General features: G+C 45.1%; 2 protein-coding genes across 3 annotated transcripts in view; one reads left to right on the top strand and one right to left on the bottom strand.

Annotated features, from left to right (window-relative positions):
* The window catches only part of LOC102463330 (protein-L-isoaspartate(D-aspartate) O-methyltransferase-like), a 101234-nt gene that overhangs the window by 32604 nt on the left and 45617 nt on the right, over positions 1-23013 (top strand). The gene's annotated exons all lie outside the window — the stretch shown is intronic.
* On the bottom strand, positions 1944-22422 carry LOC102462691 (prolactin-releasing peptide receptor-like). 2 transcript variants are annotated; one of them, XM_025187520.2, is made up of 3 exons: positions 20438-22422; positions 10697-10813; positions 1944-5003 (listed from the first exon to the last, which is right to left on the bottom strand). In XM_025187520.2, the coding sequence occupies exon 3, from the start codon at positions 4963-4965 to the stop codon at positions 3868-3870; it is 1098 nt and encodes a 365-aa protein (XP_025043305.1). In that variant the 5' UTR covers positions 4966-5003; positions 10697-10813; positions 20438-22422; the 3' UTR covers positions 1944-3867. The 2 variants fall into 2 exon arrangements, with proteins under 2 accessions (XP_025043305.1, XP_006128722.1); XM_006128660.4 differs by lacking the exon at positions 10697-10813.

A 23013-nucleotide genomic window follows, 5' to 3' on the forward strand; every position in this document is an offset into this window, starting at 1 on the left:
CAGTGAAGAACCTCTATATGAGAGCTGGATGAACTCCTGAGTATAGAACCCAAATAGAAAAAACTGGAGACTTCTGGGAGAGTTTCATTATTCTGGGAGATGGGAGTAATGGGTGGGTGGACATGATCCTAGGTTTTGCACCTTTGTCTTTGACCACAAAACATGGAGACCGACATTGGCCAATTCTTCGTCCACCTGCTGGTAGGCCTATGAAAATGTTGGGGCTCTGTACTAGAAGAGCAATGTCAGCACCATAGTCAAGGTCTGAGAGTGAGAGATCCCAGATCCTAATGCCTATGCACCTGACAGAATGCTGCACTATGAAATCCATGGCCCAACAAAAGAATGCAGGGGCCAGACACAGCCCTGCCTGACACCAGATACTGATTTAAAAGGTGCCAACATCTGACTCCCAAGATGTACGCAGGCATCCAATGTTCCAATGTACATGGTTCCAATGTGCAGCTCGCTAATCAAGTCCAGCCGAGTGTTTGGGACACCTCTCCCCTTTAAATGTTTCCATAGTCTGACTTCATCAGTTGGCTCAAACACACCCTTAAGATCAACATAAGCCATGTGCAGGGGCTGCTTGAACTCATGGTGTACCTCCAGCCACAAGCAAGGGCGAAAATGGTGTCTGTGGACCTATTCCTTGTAAATCTTGACTGTTTAGAATGACACTTCTGATGTAGCAAGGGCTCCAAACACACCAGAGCATTTGCAAACACCTTCACCAGCATAGACAATAAGATGACTGGCCTGTAGCTCTTACCTTTGCTGTGCAGTCCTTTGCCTTATAAAGTGAGCTCACAATACTATCCTTCCAGGTGGTTGGCAAGGTTCCACATCAGGCGTAAGATGACTAGAAAGTATTTTGTTACAGAGTCTCAAATGTTCATTTTAGCAGCTCTGGGTGGAGGGTACCATAAGAGCAACTGTGGGTCCATTTTTGAGTTTGCAGCTGAGAATTTGTGGCTGACATTGATACAAAACATAGGCTAAACCCTGAGAGGAAGAAGTGCATTAATGTCAAACTTCATCATCATTGCAGAGGGATTACTTGCTTCTCAAAGCATCAACATCATCTGGGCAACCACTAGGAGATGATTCATGTTCATGGCACATTCTACATCATGCAATCGTTTGCAGGAGGTGAAGAGGCACCTGTCATGTATGATCATGAGGTCCAATTCCTTCTGGGTGACCCCATCATGAGGGATCCAGGACATCTAGTGTATGTGTTGTCACTTGAACCATGACTCAAGAATGGAGAGATTCTGAGAGGTGCAGCATGTGAGCAAGAGGCATATAAGGTTTTTGTCTAGACTACAGGGTTTTGTCGACAAAAGTGGACTTTTGTCAACAATACTATACCTGCGTCTACACAGCCTCTGAGTTCTGTCGACATAATGTCGACAGAACTTGGCAGTTTTGTCAATGGCTGTAAACCTCATTCTACAAGGAATAACGCCTTTTGTCGACAGAGTTCTGTCGACAGAAGGCTTTATTGCATCTACACTGTCCTTTGCGTCTATACTGTCACGTCGACAAAGTGGCTTGCTCTGTCGACAGAACTGGCTGTAGTCTAGACGCTCTTTGTTGACAGAAGCTTTGTCGACAGTATCTGTCGACAATACTTCTGTCGACAAAAGCCTGTAGTCTAGACATACCCAAGGGCTGTGTCTAGACTGGCCAGTTTTTCCGGAAAATCAGCCACTTTTCCGGAAAAACTTGCCAGCTGTCTACACTGGCCACTTGAATTTCCACAAAAGCACTGACGATGTCATGTAAGATTGTCAGTGTTCTTGCGGAAATACTATGCTTCTCCTGTTCGGGCAAAAGTCCTTTTGTGCAAAACTTTTGCGCAAAAGGGCCAGTACAGACAGCCCTGATTTGTTTTCTGCAAAAAAGCCCCGATCGCGAAAATGGCGATTGGGGCTTTTTTGCGGAAAAGTGCTTCTAGATTGGCACAGATGCTTTTCCGCAAAAAGTGCTTTTGCGGAAAAGTGTCCATGCCAATCTAGATGCTCTGTTCCGAAAATGCTTTTAACGGAAAACTCTTCCGTTAAAAGCATTTCCGGAAAATCATGCCAGTCTAGACGTAGCCTAAGTGTTTGGGACTGCTACAATACAGAAGAAATGAATGTGGTCTATCAGCCTTGCTTCTGATAGGCTAGTGATTGATATACCAAGACAATCTATTTCACATGATAGCAACCTGATGACCACACCTGTAAAGAGTTGTAATATTCTAGGTTGCAATTTTGATGGCTTGATGGAGATTCTAGCCACAATTGAATACAGTCGGTATACTGCAGGTGCACCTGCTGACACCAGGGGATGCACGGTCCTTGGGGAGATTTGCACTGGGGAAGATGTCATCAGCAGAGAATATGCAGCTGAGAATAAAGCAGGGACTTGCATGTTGGTGCTGTGCATTACGTTACTCATGCTGATCCAAAGCAGGAATGAATGATTGTCTCAGAGAATACATTGTCCCTCTGGGATGAGACTGAGGTGCAGTAATGCAGACCTTTCCTAGTCTCCCAGTACTGGCTTCCCATGTGCCATACAAGACGTTGTAAATTTCTCTGAGATTTCCTTTACCTCAAGTAGTGAGGCACAGCTGATGCCCAGTGTCTTTGCTGCCTGTGGACCTGTTCACCTCACATAATGCCCCAGGAGATATTTTGGACCAGTCTTCATCGCTGATGACAAAACTCCATGAGCAATCCCCTATTTCAGATATTATACCCCTGCATCATATTGAGGTACTGTTCGAACTCTAAGTAGTAAAACTTGGCTACTTTTTACAGAGCCCTTTATGTCCAGTCTTTCCATTATATGTACTTCTGGTGGTCCTTGGCTTTCACCTTCCTGCTGGGTTTTCTCCATCTTGGGATCTGTTGAGCCTGGGCCTAGCTGTCACCATGGATATGCTGACACCTATTTTGAGGGAAATGCTTGTTTTAGACTTGATCTAATCTCTGTATATGGCACACAGATACTATGCTGATAGATGCCATAGAAATCTGGTTAATCATCATAAGCAATGTGCCATTTGACAAAAACTGTCTTACGGTCCACACACTGACCTTGGAATCTGTGTGAAACTGAACTCCAAAATGTGTGTGGAAGCTAACATTTTGTCACAACTTTTAATGTTACTTTGGTTGCCAACATGTTTGAATGTGCCAAAATTCTCCTGTAGGCTTGCAAACTGATCTGTGCAAACAAATATCGCTCTTGGGTGTCTAGTTCCCTTTTTGCATAAAAATTTACTGATCCACACTTGACTTTTTGTGCCCTTTTAGGCACCAGAAAACAAGTACAACATTAAGCATATATATTTTCATCCCATTTCTGAAAATCATTATATTTATAATAAAATAGCTAAACATGTGTTCTTTAATTTTGAGGGTATGTTTACTGGTCTGTTGCAACAGAGCAAATGGCTGTTGTTTCATATGTAAAGACTTTTAACCTTTGAACTGAATTCAGTCAAGAGGAAATGCCTGCTTCTCCCATAACATCAACCTATACAAAAAGAGGACAATGTTAATGAGTAAAAGCTGTATAGAATTAACTTAAACTTAGAAGATTGCCAATTTGGTTGTTGAATTTGCTCATTTAGACAAAGAGCAAAATGCACTTCAGTTGCTCAGATGAGCTATTTCTATCTCTTCAGACACAAAATCCATCTGTCTATTTTCTTTGTTCTTCTTTCAGGTTCTTAGACAACTATTGTTTCTTGAAATGACCAAATATCAGTATCACATAACTTGCACAATAAGTATCCATGTCCAATATAGCAAGCCCAAAATTATGGTGCATACCACCTTTGCTGATTTGATCTCCTACAATATTTTAGTTAAAAGAGAACCTGCCTTGCAGGGTTAACTTATCGGTGATGCCCATGGGAATATCTGCCAAGGTTGAGCACGTATTGAATCGCGAGGCCTTGCGGGACAATGTGCTGGACGTCTTCTTGTGACGGCCAAAATAGTTATTAACATGGAATCGGAATTTGTCATGAAGGGAGGCATAGATGAAAGGGTTATAACAGGCAGAGCTCATAGCAATCAAGTGACATGACACCTGAATGACATTCACGTACTTCTTGTCCAAGATGGTAAACTCCTCATCTACATCTCTGATGAGGTTCACTACCTGCAGAGGTAGCCAGCAGACAGCAAAGCACATGACTGAAATAATGAGAACACGGAAGGTCTTTTTCTTTTTATTGGTCCATTTGTCTTGATTGTGGTAGGCAGCCCCTGGGACATTCCTCTTCCTGAGGCGATAAGAAATGGCACAGTAGGAGATAGACACTGCAGAAAGTGGGAGCATGTAGGACAAAAGGAGCATTGAACATGAGTACAGCAGCCTCTCTTTCTCTTGGTGCTTCCAGAATTCTTCACAGATGAACATGTTATGGCCAATCTTATTGAGATCCAGATAATGGGTGTGCAGAGAAGTAGGCATAGAAACCACAATGGAGAGTAACCAAATGAAGGCCACTATGTAGATACAGGACTTGTGGCTTAGCCTTTTGCGAATGGGGTAAGCAACAACAATATATCGGTCCACTGCAATAGCTGTGAGGGACAGTACAGCCACAAATACAGTAGCAGTTTGCATCAAGGTGACAAAGTAACACATGAACACCCCAAAAAGCCAGCCCCGGATCTCAAAGGCATAGGATGCAGTCAGTGGGACGCAGAAAATGCACATGATCAGGTCAGCTGCAGCTAGATTTCCAATAAGGAAGTTAGTGGTGCTGTGCAGTTTTTTGGTGATGATGATAAGGAGAATGAGGAGTAAATTGCCTGTGCAAGCCACTGCAACCAGAGTGGCGTAGAGGGGAATGAAGAGGGGCTTCAGGTCAAAGAGGAGGTCAAGGCCAGTGAACACAGGGACCGAAGTGTTCTTCAAAGTGTTGTTTGGTAGCTGATCATGTGCCATGTTGAGTTTCACGTCTGATGACTGTTACTTATCCTTGCCTTAAACAAATTCAAACAGGGAAAGCTTGTTAGTACAAAAGAAAAATGGGTTCATGTGCTTCTTTATCAGTTTCTGTCACAGGCAATCCCCTGATTTCAAGGCCTGAAAGCTAAGATGTAGCCCAGGAGCCTATAGGCTGACCTAGAAAGAGGGGTCCAAAGGAGGCTTGCCTTTGTTTCCCCCTGACTCTGAGCTAGCTGCATGCCTGTAAGGTTTCTTGGATTCTGTTAGAATAGCCTGAGTTCAGCTCTGAATTACTTTGGCTGCCTAAGGGACTGCTATGGCACCAACAATTCACCAGAGTGCAGGGAAACCCCAGCCACACACCTTTCTCCCTGGCGTTAGGGGACTGAGTGGCATGGGAGTCACCACAGTGCATGAGGACTCCTGCACACTGAGATGATCCTTCTATAGCAGGCTACATCATCATCATTTTTTGTTATGCTGGTGGTGCAGTGCAAAGCAGCCTGAACCTGGAGAAAGTGTCAGGTTCCAACCTTGTATCTTACCTGGTCCATTAGCTCAATCCCAACTAATGCCTAAGAGGCTCTTTCCACCTCTGGCAAGTGAGCCAGTCAGAGCTACTGGTCATAAGATTTCCATCTCTCAATGTACTTGGGTAGTCCCTGTGATCTGTAGGTCCATCCTACTTATTATTTTTTGCTGCATTGCCATGGCACTGGGAGGCTCACAGTGCATAGCACAAGGCACTGTACAAACATGTAACAAACAGAATGGTCTTTGTCCCAAAGAGCTACAGCCCAAGAACCTGACTCTCTCATAGCCCTCATACCAAACAGAAATGGCTCAGTCCTTCTTATCTCTAATGTATTTATCTTCACAAAACCTTTGTGAGGTACAGAGTTGCTATTATTGTCTCCATTGTACAGTGGGGGAATTGAAGCACAGAGAGGCTAAGGGACTTGCCAAATATCATGCAGGAAGTCTGGAAAAGCAGAGAACTGACCCAGGTCTACCAAGTTCTTGATTAGTGTTCTAACCATACAACCATCCTTCCTCTCTAGAGTTTAGGTGCTGCAAAGGAACCTTACATTAGGTGTTGCACTGCCACAGGGGTGTCAATGAAACGCAGGCCTTAAATATTTCAAATGTTAACTTATCTTCCAGGCAGCGGCACCTAGGAAAGTGACTGAGACAATGAACATATCTCCTTCACAGTCTGCTAAAGCGTGAGAAAGAGCAGTCTAATATATTACTCGTGTCTCGCTCTTCTCTCAAGCCCATGTTTTCCGTGAGGCATGGCAATGTACGCTAAGCTTTGAGATGGGCTGGCTTTAATGATGGTATCTGCCATTTTAAAATTGTTCAAAGAGGAAGACACAAAGGACAGAGTTGAAAGAATTGTCAGAGCAGATAAATCTGACAGTTCAGCTCATGCTCAATCTCACAACATGCTCCAGTTTGTCACTACTATTTCACACAGAGCAGCTCATTATCCTTTTGTCACTCAGACAGTCGTTCAGAGTCAGACCTCAAGAGCAGTGGTTCTCAACCAGGCGTACATCAGCTAATCATTTTTAACAGGCTACGTGAAAAGCACTGGCAAAGGTAGTACAGACTAAAATTGCATACAATGGCTTGTTTATACTGTTCCCTATAGTATACTATATGGCTACGTCTAGACTGGCATGATTTTCTGCAAATGCTTTTAACGGAAAACTTTTCCGTTAAAAGCATTTGCGGAAAAGAGCATCTAGATTGGCACGGATGCTTTTCCGCATTAGCACTTTTCGCAGAAAAGCGTCTGTGCCAATCTAGACGTGCTTTTGAGCAAAAAAGCCCCGATCGCCATTTTCACGATTGGGGCTTTTTTGCGCAAAACAAATCTGAGCTGTCTACACTGGCCCTTTTGCGCAAAAGCTTTTGCACAAAAGGACTTTTGCCCGAACGGGAGCAGCATAGTATTTCCGCAAGAAGCACTGATTTCTTACATGAGATCGTCAGTGTTCTTGCGGAAATTCAAGCAGCCAGTGTAGACAGCTGGCAAGTTTTTCCGCAAAAGCAACTGCCTATCAGTGTTTCTCAGCCAGGGCAGGGTTAACAAGTTACTTTATACTTATAAAAGGTAAAAATGAGAAAGTGAGCCTTTTCTCAGTGATAGCCTGCTGGGGTACTTTTGTATTTTTATATCTGATAAAAATAGATTTTAAGAGAAGTAAAACTTGAGGTATGCAAGACCAACCAGCTTCCTGAAAGGAGAACAGTAGTCTAGAAAGGTGGAGAAACACTGCTACAAAGTTGCATTTTATTGTCCCCTCTCCCAATTCTATTTCTCTATACCTAACATATCTCTCTAGTCCGGCCTGTCTCCCTCTGTTCTGTCTCTTCATTCCTGTTGGCTCTGACATTCTCTAAATGATCTACCACCATTTCCACAATAGAGGAAAACAGAACTTCTCATCCTTCTTCCCAATCCCATTTCACTGTCCTCTTTGTCTTGCAGGCATGAAGCTTGTCATCAATTCCTTCTCTCTTCTTCTCAACCCAGAGCCAGATTCTTCTTACATTGGGCTGCTTCTTACTTGCTAATATCTCTAGGATGTATCCTTTCCTCTCCATCCCACTCAACAAACACCTTGTCTAAGCCTTGGAAGTCTTACCCTCTGACTACAGCAACCCCCTTCTTTATGGCCCCTTTGCTTTTCATCTCTTCCCATCCCCTCAAGTCTGCTCAGTTTGTGTCTGTTAAAATCATCTTCCTTTCTCACCACTTAGACCGTAGGGTCTGATTTGTCTTTGCCCTGAACAGTGATCTACACCAGTGCAAAGTGCCCCTGAAATGTTAAACTCTGCTTTAGTGATGTTTTGTACTCACTGTACACTAACATGAACTCTTGTAGAAGGTGAAAGGCAATGGAGTACCAGACTACAGTCACTCCCCTCTGGGAATCTCTACATTGACTTCCTGTTGGCTTCCTTGTTGTGAAATTTAAATTTTTCACTCTCCCTTTCCAGCCTTTGAATAACTCTGTCCCCTTGTCCCATGTATCAGTTATACCATATTGATTAAATACCCTTTTATTTTACAATTTACATATACTTTTTGTTTTGATGATATATACCTATTTTCTCTTTTGAGTAATCTTCAAAGATAGGAATAACACTAGCCTAACCAGCTAATTCTGATCTCTCACTGGAGTTAATCAGGAGTAATTCCAGTGAAGCGGGTAGAGATACATCAGTGTTTAAACTAGTGTGAACACAAAATCAAATCCTGAGACTTTTAGTGTAGGAGACGAAAATTACTATAGAACGGTGAAGGGTATATTATACACTGAGACTTATACACAGAGCTTTCTGTGCATTAAGATGAAAATATACCCTATTCCTCCAATGAAAATACAGTGAATATTGCTCTGGAATGACTGGGGTATGGATAAGCAAGTATTAGTGACTTTCTGCACAGTCCTTCCAGTGTTCAAAAACACTTTGTCTAGATTAGGGCTACTCAACTATGGAAGCCCTGGGGGCCACAATGATACTGACAGCACATGCCGAGGGCCACAACTTTAGTGTGGTTGCATGTACATGCAAATATATATGCAAATAGCTTCTTTTATATTGACGGGCATGAATACAAAGATTAAGAAAAGACTACACAACATGCGGGCACCATTTAAGTCAGTTCTGCAGATATTAATAAAATGCAATATTTACCGATTTCAACCCTTGTGACAGCACTTTTAATAAACAATGACAGTTCAGGAATTTAACTACTAAAATACATATCAATAGAAGACCATTATATTGACTTGCTGTTATGGAACGTGTTCCCAGTGGAGGCCATGTTCAAAGGATCCCACCCACAGACCACATGCTAAGCCCCGTGTAAACCCAAACTGCACCATGGGTCACAAACAAATGGGTTGTGGGCTGCATGCGGCCCACAGGCCGCATGTTGAGTAGCCCTGGTGTCGAAATACATCTAAGTCAATACTAGTCCAAGAGAAGGAGGCTCCAATGTCACACTCTTAAGAGGTTTTTTGTCATGAGAGGAGCATTGGCATCAATTCAGCACTGGCTCAGAAAATGATCTGTGGTCAGTTTATTACTTACTAAAGGGAGGAAAGGTATTTTCTTTCATTTACTTACATTTTGAACATATCATGCTAAAACTAGAAATTCTATTAGGCTATGTCTACATTGCAGCCTATTTCGGAATAGGCTGCAAATGTAGGCATTCGGAATTGTAAATCAAGCCCAGGATTTAAATATCCCGCGCTTGATTTGCATCTTCCCAGCCGGGCGCCATTTATTTATTTATTAAATTTACAAGCCCGGAATAACTGCCCGCATCTACACATAGCAGTGAAATGGGCGTTCGAAATAAAGCCCTATTTCGAACTACCTGTTAAACCTCATTGCAGGAGGAATAACAGGTAGTTCAAAATAGGGCTTTCTTTCAAACGCCCGTTTCACTGCTGCGTGTAGATGTGGGCAGTTATTCCGGGCTTGTAAATTTCAAAAAATGGTGCCCGGACGGGAAGATGCAAGTCAAGCGAGGGATATTTAAATCCCGGGCTTGATTTGCAATTCCGAATGCCTACATTTGCAGCCCTATTCCGAAATAGGTTGCAAGTGTAGACATACCCTTAGTCTTTTGTCACAAATCAAAGTTGCTATATAGTTCAGGGTTACAAACTGTTTTGACTTGAATGCAACTAATATGTTGTTTAATTCACAGAGAGTTTTCTTCACCAAAAACGATCCCTTCTGGTTGCAGTTAGTGGCATGGATATTTTAGTAACTATTTTGTACTGATACTCTATAAAATAAAATCAGTAGAAGTAGAGGACTGGGTACATTCATATATGTGTCCATCCCACTTACAGCTCAGTCATCCATTTATTGCTCATTTTATTACGTGTTGCCATGGATATCTCATTTAGGGCTTATCTTCACTTACCCTGATGTTGATGCTTCAGAGATCAATCTCCCAGGGTTCAATTTAATGGGTCTAGTAAAGACCCACTAAATTGACTGCTGATGATCCCCCCGCACCCCTATTCTCTCTCACACACACACGCTTTCCCCCATAGACCCTAGTACTACATTGGGTCACGAGGACTAAGGGAAATTGACAGAAGAATTACTCCCATCCTCTCGCAATGGGGATGCCACAGAAATTCAACTTAAGATACATCGACTCCAGCTACACTATTTTCATAGCTGGAATTGCATTTCTTAGGCCGACTTTCTCTGGTAATGTAGACCTGGCCTTAGTCACATACATCTTACACAGAATATAAGCTTGTGCTCCTGTATAGCTTATCCAGTCATGTATTCTCCCATGGAAAATTCTCATAGAATGTGATGGGGATAAAACCAATAAGGTTTGGTAGAAATGTGATAGGATTATACAAACATTTCTCCAAAAAGTAATAGAAAAATGTATCCGCTGGTTTGTTTTTAATCATCCCACAAAATTCTATAACAAGGATATTCTTCTACAGTCAAGTCCACAAAAGGCTCCCAAAAAAGTATTATATTATTAAATAGGAATGTTCCATAACAATGTCTTCCCTATACATATGTATTTATCACCATATAATTATCCATGGTAGAATATCTTCTCTCCGGTTTCTTTTCATGGACTACTGGTTCCCCAGTGCATTTATCCCTAGTGATTCATACTGCTGTGAAATCAGGCCTTTTAGCAAGCAGCTCTCACCTTTGACAATTATGTTTGCCTTTTATCCTCTCTATGTTCTATGGAGTTGGCACCTGAGAGCCATCAATTTTATAACGCTTCAGGGACAACAAATTGAAGGAATTGTGAAAGTAGAACCTATGAAGAAAAAGATGTGTGAATAAGTCTCTCTCAACATGGCATGTATCTCAGTAAAGAAAAGAGGCGCTCAGCAACGGCTAGCAGACAACTCAGGTTTTAATTTCAGCAGGACCTCCCCATTCCATAAATAAAATCAAGAGGGGAAAGATTTAGTAAATTTGTGGAAATAAACGACACCAATATAGATACCATTATACCCAGTGATTGCAATAGCTTCACTAGATCTGTGTGTACTCTCAGGAATAGCATTGATTTATCAATGAGTAGCCAGTGTAGCTGCACTGAATCTGACCCCTACTTGTTGATAAAGGCAAACTGAGAATTGGATCAGCTGAGATAATTTAGGTTTATTCCTGCTCCAGGCATGTCCTTGACTATGCTTTGGGGTTGGGATCAGTGCAACTACACTGCAGTACAGACAAGACCTAGGCTGGAGATTTTATATTTTGAATGTCTGTGCTAGCATCCATTTGTCATGCAATATGTTATTCTGTTATTTCTATCATGTACTGAGTGAGTCTTTCTGTGTGATATTTAAATGTTCAGGTTGGATGGATTTAATGTTGTTTGTTTTTCTTTTCCGAAGTAAAACCAATTATTCCTCCCCAAGAAATGTTTAACATTTCTCACAGGACTAACATTGTTGCATCTTTCCGGATATTAGATGGCAATAAATATTTTATTGCCGTCTTAATGATACAGTTGAAGGCCCAGATTTTTAAAGGTATTTAGGCATTGCTCCATTTAGTATTACAAGGTCTAACTGACGTAGGACCCTAAAGCTCATTTTCAAAAGGAACATGGGCATTATGGCTAGATCTAGGTGTATAAGTGCCACTTTAGATGCCAGAGGCTAAAATTTAGATTATCTAAACCCCCACTCAGTTGCCACCAAGGCCTAATGGGGGCTAACGTCCATAAGCGTCCAAGGTTTGCCACTGAGTATGCACACAGCTAGTGGCACCCCAGTCACATGTATGTTGCACACAGTGTGTATCATTCCTGACTACTAGTGGCTCCTTGAGGTTGCATTGACAAGATCCCTGTGCAGAAGGAGGCTACCCCAAAATCTACCCAGGTTTGTCCCCTTCCTCATAATGGGGAGATGGCATGATCAAAACTAAGTAAGTGTCATTGTGAACTGGTCACAAAGTGGGTGCGGGAATTTATAGCTGTTGTGTTGGCACATGGGGAGGAGGGTGTTATAATCACACATGACAGTCACTCCTCTCAGATTTGGTCCTGCAGCCTCTTCATCATGATGCGGGTGTGTCAAAATTGAGAAAGTGATGTTGCACTTTGGCACATGGAACAGGAGGCAAGTCATAGCACTACTTAGTTTTGGTCCTGTCACATGCTATCATTTAGCAACTCAACTCCCCATTGCACTAGATCACAATGCCACTCAATTGTGGATCCATAGCCTCTCTATCGTGATGGAGGGCAGAAGAGCTAAAACTGAGCAGTGCTACAACGCACAAACCCTTGTGCACCTGATTATAAAGCCACTCATTCATGGTGCGTGTACACAGTAGCGTTATTCTGAAATAACAATGGGAGCATCTACACAGCAATTCCATTATTTTGAAATAAATTTGAAATAACGGATGGCTTATTCCAACTTCTGTAAAACATTCCACAAGGAATAATGCCTATTCCAAAATAGCTATTTGAGAATAGCAGTAGTATGGATGCTCCACTGCTGCTATTTCGAAATAGCTCCTCCCCAGGGCCATTCAAAGTAATTACTCCCCAGTGCCTCCTAGGATTCTAAATCAAGGTAGCACATCCATTTTAGAGAAGCCTGCCTCGGACTAATTTTGAGGCTTCCCTGTAGGCTAGACACGCTATTTCAAAATGAGAGATTTAGGGGTATTTCTTCCAGAATAACTTATTTCGAAATAAGCATGCAGTGTAGACATACCCTCAATGATGGCTCCTCCACCCTTCTGTCAGTGCTGCAACCCTCACATGCTACTATAGTACCTAGTGCTCCTGCTCTTCTCAGCACTGGAAAGCAGGATGGACCTGTGTTTGCAAGCAGGGAGAGGTAAGGAGTCAAGACCAGGGCGGGGGGAACCTGTGTTGAGGCTTCTGGGAAGGGGTGGGTATAGGGTCTTATGGGTTGGGGGGGTCATGCTAGTGAATGGTATGTTCACCCTTCCATGCAGCTGCATAAGTTCTAATGCCCAGGTGCTGAGCTTATGCCTAAGTCCCAGTGGGATCCTCAAACTAGGCTCTCCACTTACCTTTCCTCAAAGCTCCGATCGGGTAAACACGTTCACAACACACTCACCAGATTGGGCCTCACACAAAACACAAATGGAGGAAGAGGTGGTTCTGCCCTCCAATAACATGAATTCAGAACTTAGAAGCCTCACAAAATCCCTAGTGCCTAATTGCTTGTTCTTAAGTTCCATGATCTGAGGTACAGTCTAGGAGGTTTGTCTGTAATCATGGGAGGATAAAGGGAAAATAGTGAAAGAGAAAATGTATGTATGGAAATGTATACAAAGAACGTAGGTCATGCTTGCAGGATAGGAGAGTCATCTGAGGAAGTAATGACGCTGAAAAAATTTGTCCCCAAATTATGGCTTGTGGGTCAAGCCCACTGGGCCCTTCTGTCTGGCCCCCGAGCTCTCATCTTGGGAAGCTAGCCCCCAGTCCATCTCCTTCTGTCTCCCTTCCCCCATAGCCTCAGCTTGTCAGGCCACTAGCCCTGATGTTCTGGGTAGCACAGCTGTAGTTCCAGCCAGGTGGTACATCTGCAGCACCACAACCCCTGATGTTCTGCATGGTGCAGCTTCATCTCTGGCCAGATAGTGTGGCTGTATCACTACTACCAGTGCCAGTGCTCCAGGCAGGGAACGGGGGGTTGGATTGAGGCAGTGGGCCCCAGGAATGGTCAGGGGGTGGGGTGTATGGGGATTGAATCGGGAGTGGTGGGTCCCAGAGAGCAGTCAAATGCTGGGGAGCAGGATTGGATGGGGGACAGGTCCCTATCCAGCCTTCCATACAATTTTTGAACCCTGATGTGACTCTCAGATCAAAAAGTTTGGCCACCTTTGCCTTATAATGATAGACTCAAAGAGCTCAATCTATTTAGCTTCACAAAGAAATGGTTAAAGGGTGATTTGATTACAGTGAAAGAGATTTTTGTTTTTTAATTTAGGGCATATCTAGGAAATTATTTTAAAATAACTTTTTCCAAAATAATAACTCCCAAAATAACTATTTCAAAATAGTATGTCCATACTACAGGAAAGTCTCAAAATTAGTCCAAGGCAAGCTCCCTTAATGTGGATGCACTACCTCAATATAGAGCCCCAGAAAGCTGCCTAAACCAGGAATGACTCTGGGGAGTAGTTATTTTGAAATAGCAGCTGTGGAGTGTCCACCCTACTGCTATTTCAAAATAACTGTTTTGAAATAAGTGTTATTCCTCATGGAAAGCAGGAGTTGTTGTTATGAAATAACCAGCCCCTTATTTCAAAGTAATGGGCTTGGTAGTGTGGATGTTCCACTTGTTATTTTGAAATAACTCCCTAGGGTAGACCAGGACTTAGAGAAAATATTCATCCTTTGAGCTTCCTGCCTGAAGACGTGCATCTTTGCTTGCATGTTTTCCACCTCTTTGACTGGCCCTAAGCGTCCAGTCAATAACTCATAGAGAAAGTTTCATATTGGGTGAAAATATAAATATTAGAGATTTGTGCATCTGTCTATCTGTTTGTGAGTCTGCTTGTTCAAGAACTCCTCCTAAATATTAAGAGCTAGGGCCACCAAATTTGATATGCAACTTCCTCTTCTCCTAACTTAAGTTAGATCAGGGTTTGGTTGTGCCAGGACAACGGGAAGCACTGAGAAAGGGACTGTTTTCCATAACATGGAAAAAGAGGGGCTGTTTGGAGGAATGCAATACTGAAAGTGGCCACTAGGGGCAGTGAGCACACAAGGGAGAGCTATCCTGCAGAGTGTCCACTGGGGGCAGCCATACCACCAAAGGAGTGGCCAATCTTTTGCCTGCCACTAGACTAGGTAAGTCAGTATTTCTCACCCAGTGGTATGAATACCCTTTGGGGTACTCGAGAAAAGTCCCGCGGTGGAGGAGTATGTCAACACAACTGAAACTTGGAGAAAACTGAATTTTTGTTTTAAGTTTTACAGTGCTTTGTTATTTTTCTACTTTTTACATCCAAAATTTTCATCACCTGCCCAGCTACGATTAAGTTGTTTAAAGAAATGTGTTGCCATGGTAGAAAAAAAAATTGTGTGTCTGAAAACTGTAGGTACTGGGGGTATATATATATTTTTTAAAGTGGTACTTTATTTTAAAAAGGTTGAGAAATGCTGGGGTAAGTAGCCCTCCCTACTCCAAACTCTTCCTCCCTCTCCAGCCCGTGGCTGCAGCACTTCAGGAAAGGAGAAAAAAGGCCCCTGATATCAACCCTTTCTGAAACTAATCACCTGTGTGATAAGCAGATTGCAATGGATCCCCTACTTTGGTAATAGTTGGATGGTAGATTATTTGCTTTCCATGGTGATTTGCTTTCCTGTTTTGTGTCTCCCGTGGTTATCTTAGGGGTCGGAATAAGAATAAGGTGGGAGCATGATGTTAAGGCAATTCTCTGAGGCAGATAGTATCTATCTGTCTTTCCTATGGCACCAAGTCTCCATACAGCCATGTTGGTGTGTTTCTTTTTCAGTCAGGTTTTCTCTCTCGGGGTATATCTAAACTGCAAGCTTCTTTCAAAAGAAGCTTTTTCAGAAGAGACCACCGTGGACCAGGAGCATTTGGTGTCCCAGGGTGGGTCCTTGGAGCCCTGTTGCTGCTCCCTGTGTGGGCCAGGAGAGTCTCGGGAGGCTTGTGGCTGTGTCATGGGTCAGCAGGCCTTTAGAAATCAGAGCCACGTGGTCAAGATGCTGCTACAAGGCCAGCTTCCTACCACAAAGGCTACTTCAGGGTACCTGCAGCTTTAAGAGCTGGCAGGAGACAGGAACTATAGAGTCCTGATTAGCATGGACAGAATGTCCACCAGGGTACCTGTGCTTTTTCCTGGAGGCCTCTTCTTTTGAAAAAACTTCCTCTTTCATGTCCCCACACATCTTTTTCTGAAAGAGCTCTTTCAGAAAAGATGTTCTTCCTCATAAAATGAGGTTTACCAATGTCAAAAAAACCTCCTGTGTTCTTTTGATTTTCTTTCAAAAGAATGCAATAGCAGTGTGGACGTAAATGAAGTTTTTTCAGAAAAACTGCCATTTTTTCAAAAAAAACCTCTGCAGTGTAGACACACCCTCAGTTGGAGGACAGGGCTCCCAACATGCCCAGTGTGGCTAAAGCTAACTAGATAGTAAGCCAGGCAAGAGTTTTGTACCAAAGTGTGGGAAAGGAGAATGGCCATGCTGGGTATAGTTAGTACATTTAATGCCTTTCTATCATACAACTGCAACCTTATGAGGCCAGAAGGGGTCTAGAGCTTTTGAACTTCAGTGGAATAAGTATGCTTCATAAATGTTTTTCTTACCACCAGAGCTTTCCTCCAAACTATCTCACTTCACATAGAAGAAGTGTAGAAGAGTTAATGCAATGAAAAGAAGTGATATTGTATGATAAACTTGCCTCCAATAATTATCCTGATCATAAAAATCCTTTATTACAAGACATAGAAAGTGCCACCCAAACATCAAGACAAGAATGAGAGGGCTGTCTTCCTTAGAACTAAAAAGAGATTTTTTGTAAGCATTATAAAAATAACTGGAAAATGCATTTGAGACATTTATTAAGTATTCATTTTTCACCGCTGTATACTTGAGAGAAATGCTAACGACAGTTTGCTTGAGAAGTGTTAAATGTACAGTTTGATTTGGCAAGCAGAGTTATTGAATGAGTGCTCATTACACTCTTTGGCTGTGTCCAGACTAGTTTAAAAAGTGTTTCATTATAAGCAGCTAACATGTCTGTAAAGATTCTAAACCTTGCCTACAGTAGCTGCTAAGTACTAATCTGATTCTTTTAAAGTGTTAGCTAATATGTAAAAAATAAAAAAAAAGACTTTAAGCCTCATCTAGGCAGGACTTGTCTATGGTTGGTCCACAATTTGATAGTAAAGCGGGGATTTTTTTCTGCAAGAGTGAATGAAGCTGAATATGGTGTCCCTCCGCCCCCTATATCCCAGTATTACACAGATGTTGCTCTAGCATGACGTGTCTCCAAATCATCACATTTTCCCCTCAATTATTTTCCCCTTAGAACAATCAAGTGCTTTGTCTCTTTGAATACCTCAGCCTGTCTCTTTGCCGTGCATTGCTCAGTTTCCTCGCTGCAGGGCTGAAAGACTTTTTGTTTTTCATTTTAGAGAAACGTATTTAGCCGTTGGGCTTCCCAGCCACATCCTGCTGGTAAGAGTTCATCTTTGCTTACATGCATTTCCACCTCTTTGACCAGCCCTAGGAGGCCACCCAGTGGCTCACAGACCCAACAGTGCATGGGGAGGAGGAGCTGTCAGGTTGGCTCCTGCCTGTCAGTATTTATCTGCAGCAGAATTTTCCTGTTGCCTAAGAACAAAGGGTTTGCTCTGACTGAATGCTTGGTAAGCCAAGAGAGGCCACATCCAGCCCATTTCATTAGACTCTGGCATCTAATGTTGCTTTTGCCTTTAGTCCTCTCCTGGCTTCCTTATTAGAAGGGTTTTGTAAATGGATCTAGTGCCTCCAGGAAGGTGGTGTAATGAAATAACTTCATTCAAAGAAGTGGAGGCAGGTGGTTGCCTCTGGTTTAATGCAACACCCAGTGTGTGCCTGGATGGGTCATTTCACTGTGGTTAGATGATTCGCTTGGTACCGCACTGTGCTTTAGTGGCTAAGGGAGGGGGGCCAGTATGGAAGTGCTATAATCCCAAACTGGAGACTCACCTTATTGATTGGGCTCCTACCATGGCCATTAATATTATTGGTTATTTATATTCCAAATGCAGCTAGGAGCTCTAGTAATGGAGCAGCATCCACTGTGCTAGGTGCCTTATGAACAGAACAAAAAGATGGGTCCCTGCCCTCAAATCATTTGCAGCCATAAGCAGCAAGTTATATGAACCTGTGGTGCCCTGGCACTAGGAATGTTCCCAGCCCAGGACCGGCCTCAACCAAAACTCATTGCCTGCTTTCCCCTGTCACCCCATGAGCTTTCCTGTGAATTCCCTGGCTTTAAATTTCCTGGGCAACTGAAAATGCCCCAGGTGACCCTGCTGCTACCACTGGCAGCACAGCCAGGCTACAGCAGCCTCCTGCTACTTGTTCTCCCTGGCTGCCAGCACATGCATCCCTGTGGCCCAGGTGAAGAGGGACACTGTCTCCATAACCTGTGCTGCTCCGCTGCTGGGAGCAATGCACTGAGATACACATACCCCCAGCCACAAGGACACATATGTTGGCAGCTTCAGGGAACTAGCAGCAGGAAGCTGCTTTAGCTCCACTGTGCTGCCAGTGGTGGAGGTGGAACCCTGGGGCATTTTAAGTCACCTGGGGGTGGCAATTGGGGCTGGGGACTCCCAGGGGAGCACATGGGGCAGCAGGCAGACAGCAATGCCTGGAGATCTGTGGCCCCCTAGGAGCCACTGACCGAGGGGGGTGCCCCAGGTAAGCACAGTACCCCCATTGTCTCCCCCACACTTCCTTATGCATCCCACTCCTTCCAGAGCCTGCACCCTCTTTCCCCTGCCAACCCCCAAACTCTCTCTCACAGCTTGCATCCAGGACCCGCATCCTTACCCAGCCCATTCCAGAGCCTGCGCCCATCACTCCCTTCTTACCCAAATTCCCTCCCAGAGCCCACACCCCTCCCTAACCCAAACCTTCTCTCAGAGCCTTAGGCAAGGGGGGAGGGTTGTGGGCTCTGAGTATTTTGGGCATCACCAAAAATTTCTGCAAACCTGCCACTCTTGTTTGCAGCCTAACTAGAAAATTGGAAGAAGTGAATTGTGCCTAGGAATGCTCGTGATACCATCTACATGTGGTGTTAGGCTCTAAGGTGCTGCTAAACTATTTGTTGGTTTTTAGTTTTTCCAGTTACAGACTAACTTGGCTACCCCGCTGAAGCTTTAGACTGTAAATGTCATTCAGGGCAAACCCTTTACTCCAGGATGGAGATCAGGTTGGTGCAGCCAAGGGAGGAGTCTGGATTTCTCAGGGTCCAGCTGGGAACCTTGGGCATTTCCTGGGGTCAAATAACTCATTTATGTCCACTCCCACCATACTGCAGCTCTCTGCCATAATCCCACGTACCCGGCAGACTGGAATTCAATAGCCAGTCACCCATGTGCGGGGGTAAGAGAACGGCCGGGGCTACGAACTGCAATTTCCCCTTCCACTAGTGTCCTTTGCCCTGCCTAAACAGCTGCTTTGCAGACTCTCTGGTGGTAGAGACCAAAACCCAGGCCTGGAGACAGGGGATCCGTGAAAAAGAGGACCCAGGAGCGGATCTCTCCCACACCAGCCTAAGCTGTTCTGGGGTAGTAGGCACAAAGTGTAGTAGGGAACCTGAATTAAGTTAAAACCTTGTTCGTGAATTAGCGCTGACATAGCAGACTCTCCCGCATTAAAGACCTCGTAAACAGGACGGGGAGTTCACAGGATGGGGATTTTGGAACGTCACTCGCTCCCCTAAAAATTGCTTAGAACAATTTTTCAGGGAATTGGGAATCTCTGTGTTGGTGCTGCAGAATTACAGAGCAGAGGGGGGGAGAGCTGGTGGACAGGACAGGCAAGCCTGAAGCCTAGTGGGATCTACTTTTTTAAGAAGAAATGTCTTGGTGGAAGAGCCTACCCTCCTGCTAGCAATGTGGGGAAGGGGAGTCCTCGCCTTCAAACCAGCTTTGGTTATTTCAAAGCTCTCCTAGAAAGTACCGTACGCCTCACTCATCGCCTGCCATCTCAGCTGTGGACACCCACCGTATTGGCTGCTTAAGGGCCGGGGCACATGCAGCGCCCTCCTGCCTTTGCCTTTGTCTCTCCAAGGCTGTGTCCAGACTCAGGGGTTTTTTCGAAAAAACTTCACCTGTGTCTAGACTGCAGCCGCGTTCTTTCGAAATTAAATCGAAAAGAATGTGGCTTTTCTTTCGACGGCGGTAAACCTAATTCCACGAGGAAGAACGCCTTCTTTCGAAAGAAGGCGTTCTTGAAAGCAAACAGGCTTTTTGGAAAGAGAGCATCCGGACTCACTGGGTGCTTTCTTTTGAAAAAGCGGCTTGCTTTTTCAAAAGTTCCGCGTGCAGTCTAGACGCGCTCTTTCGAAAGAGGCTTGCAGTCTAGACATAGCCCAAGAGAAATAGAGGCGGCACGGGTTTGCATTCCAGACATGCATTGCATCGGCCGCTCTGCAACAGGGGTCCCCGCGACTGGCGGAAAGCGAGAGCTCGCTGCGTTTGGAGTCAGGCTCGAGCGGCTCTGGAAGACAACACGAAGCTGCAGCCGGAGAGCCGCGGGCCCGCCTGACGGGGGGAAGCCCTTGAATTAAGGAGCTGGAGGAAAAGTCAACGGTAGTTCCGCGGGCGGGGCGGGGGACTTGGCCAGCCGGAGCAAGGGAGAGCGCGCTATACCCCGTAACAGTCAAGCCACTCGGACACTTACTGAGTCAAGCCGCTGGCTGGTCCGAGATCCTCCCGCAGCGTCGGTGTGGAGGGTGCCCCGCAGCCCTTTGCTGGAGGAGCTGTGTCGCGGGGCTGTGTGTCAGGGCGCCGGCGGGGCTGTATCTCGGCGCTGTATGTCGGGCCGCTGGCCGGCAGCGCGCCGGGGTAGCCAGTCAGACAGCGCTGACAACTCGCGCCGTCTCCCGCGCGCGGACAAACTTCGCCCTGGGAGGCGCGTCTTGCAGACAGACACGGGCTAGGTGACGAATCGTGGCTGAAAAGCGTTTCCATTCAAAGGGGGCTGGGTACCCACGGGGGGGCTGCAATGTGCTTGCTGATGCGAGGAAAGCTGCCAACTACAGTCCTCCCCCCTTCCCCCGCTAGGAGGGTGGGAGGGCGGGCGGCGGAGGCTGTGTGGAAACGCTGCCAGTGTCACTGGGATTGCTATAGCAGTGGGGCGGCTGCCCAGCCTCAGGCAGGTGGGCGAGGGGCTGGTCCCCAGCTTGCCCCTAGGAGTTGTCCTTTCCCCGCGGTGCTGGAGCAGAGGGCTCGGCTCGCTACCTGCTCTCTAGCCCAGGGAGCAGTCGCCGCCGCCCTTTCGCACACTGAATCTGAGGCCCTTGCCTCTCCGCCCAGACACGATTTCCTCCCCCTGGGTGCTGAAGGAGGAAGTTGGCGATGGCCAGAGGGAGACTCCTCTGGGCGCCCAAAGCAGCCCACCTACTGTCGGGGTCCCCGGACACCCAGCTCCCAGGTAGAGCCAACCAGCCGGCCATCTTGGATGTGTTCTCGGAGCGGGGGCTTCTCCCGCTGCTTTCAGTGAAGTCCCCCAGAGCCACGTCTGCAGGAGTCAGGGGAATGAGGGGGACCCAGCCGCCCATTAGCCCTTCTTGCAGGAGAAACTTCAGTACTAGGGCTTGCCCACAGCTGAGGCGACGGTGTGTCTTCTGGAAACCCCACATGTTTTACTGGGAGTAGGAGGCTGAGAGAAGCTGCCCCAGAGCAGGTCTCTGGTGGAGCCTGATGCTCTGGTCTGGAAGGCGGGCTTGTATGGCATTAGCTAGCCAGAAGCTACCCCTGGAAAAAGCAGCTCTTCCCTTCGGGGCTTTGGCACCCTTCTCCCTGATGAGACACGGAGCTTGGGACCAGTCTGCCATCACAGGGGCATTTCTCAGAACTGTGAGGGACAGAATCGCTTTGTGGATCCAACCCACAGCTCAGCCGATGGGCACTGAAGACCAGACATTATTCCAAGGAGTGGGTGACCTGAGCGACTCCAATCCAAGTACATGTCTGCTTGGGCCCTATGGAACCATAGCAGACCAGAGTTGGAAGAGACCTCAAGAGATCAAGCAGTCCAACCCTATAGCAGCACAGCTAAGTAGAAACAGATGTGGTGCTGCATGCCCTACAGAACTCCCATAACGTTGACAGTTCCAAATTATGACATAAAGGAACTGTGGGGGAGGGGGAGAGAACCTTAGCTGCAGCAGAGTTCCACTTTGCCAGCTGGTGTGGGGGGAAGGTAGGTCTGGTTCAGGACCCCAACACAACTTAAGAACTTCTTTAGCTAGGACTGACTGGCAACAGCTTCCCAGAGTCACTCCACTTGATGGCACCAGAAAAGAGCAGCACTTTAGTCGGTGCCTCTGATATGCCTCTACACTGGACCCAGTTCCCAGAGATGGTTTTGATTTTGCTGGCACTGTGCTGCCAAGGAATTCCTCTGCACTAGTGAAACCTCCAGTCACATAGTAGAGCTGAATCCCACCCTACTGCTTCCCATTGACAGGGCAAAGCTGCTGTGGGGGGAGGGGGGTGTTCAGGATCTGGCCTGTTGTATTTCATCAAAACTTAGCCTCTCTACCTTTTGGTTTTATTGGAAACTCTGCTCAACAATAAAACAAAATTAGGCCTAAGTTTTCTTTCCAAGGTTGGCTGTTCATAGACTTTTCATGTAACAACTTTATCATGCACCCCAATTTCTTCTACCCACAGACCAATTTGCACCTCAATTTATATCCATGGTGGATTTAACAAGCCAGATGTGCCACAGTGAGTCAACAAGAATCAGTCGCCATCTCTCCCTACAGGGTTCCACCATCTGCTAATAGTTAAATACCTTCCCAGCCGGCTGCAAAATCAAGCACATGCACAGCAGATGGTTCCAGGCTGGATTCTGGTTCCATTTGCACAGGTTTACAGTGCTATAACTCTACTGATTTCAGCGGAATTACTCTTGGTTTATACCAGCCTAAATGGGACCTGAATCAAGCCCTGCATTTCACTGGAGAGGTATCTCCTGCCATCAAAATTTTCTCTGACATCTGGATCCTAATTCTTTTCTTCATAGATGCCTCCAAGCAGTTCTAATCTCAGAATGAATTAACCAAAGAACTGAAATATCTCAGAAGTGGTTTCATGTAGAAACGCAGCAGAAAATTATATAAGAAATTCTTACCATTTGTGATTCTCCTGATGAATAAATCTTCCGTCTTTCAAATTCAGTACAGATTTCTATTACTTCTTTAATAGGATTCAACTTTAAATAAATGAAGAGAAAAACTTTACTAGTGG

The sequence above is a fragment of the Pelodiscus sinensis genome, chromosome 4 (genome assembly GCF_049634645.1).
Source record: "Pelodiscus sinensis isolate JC-2024 chromosome 4, ASM4963464v1, whole genome shotgun sequence".
Classification (NCBI taxonomy): domain Eukaryota; kingdom Metazoa; phylum Chordata; order Testudines; family Trionychidae; genus Pelodiscus; species Pelodiscus sinensis.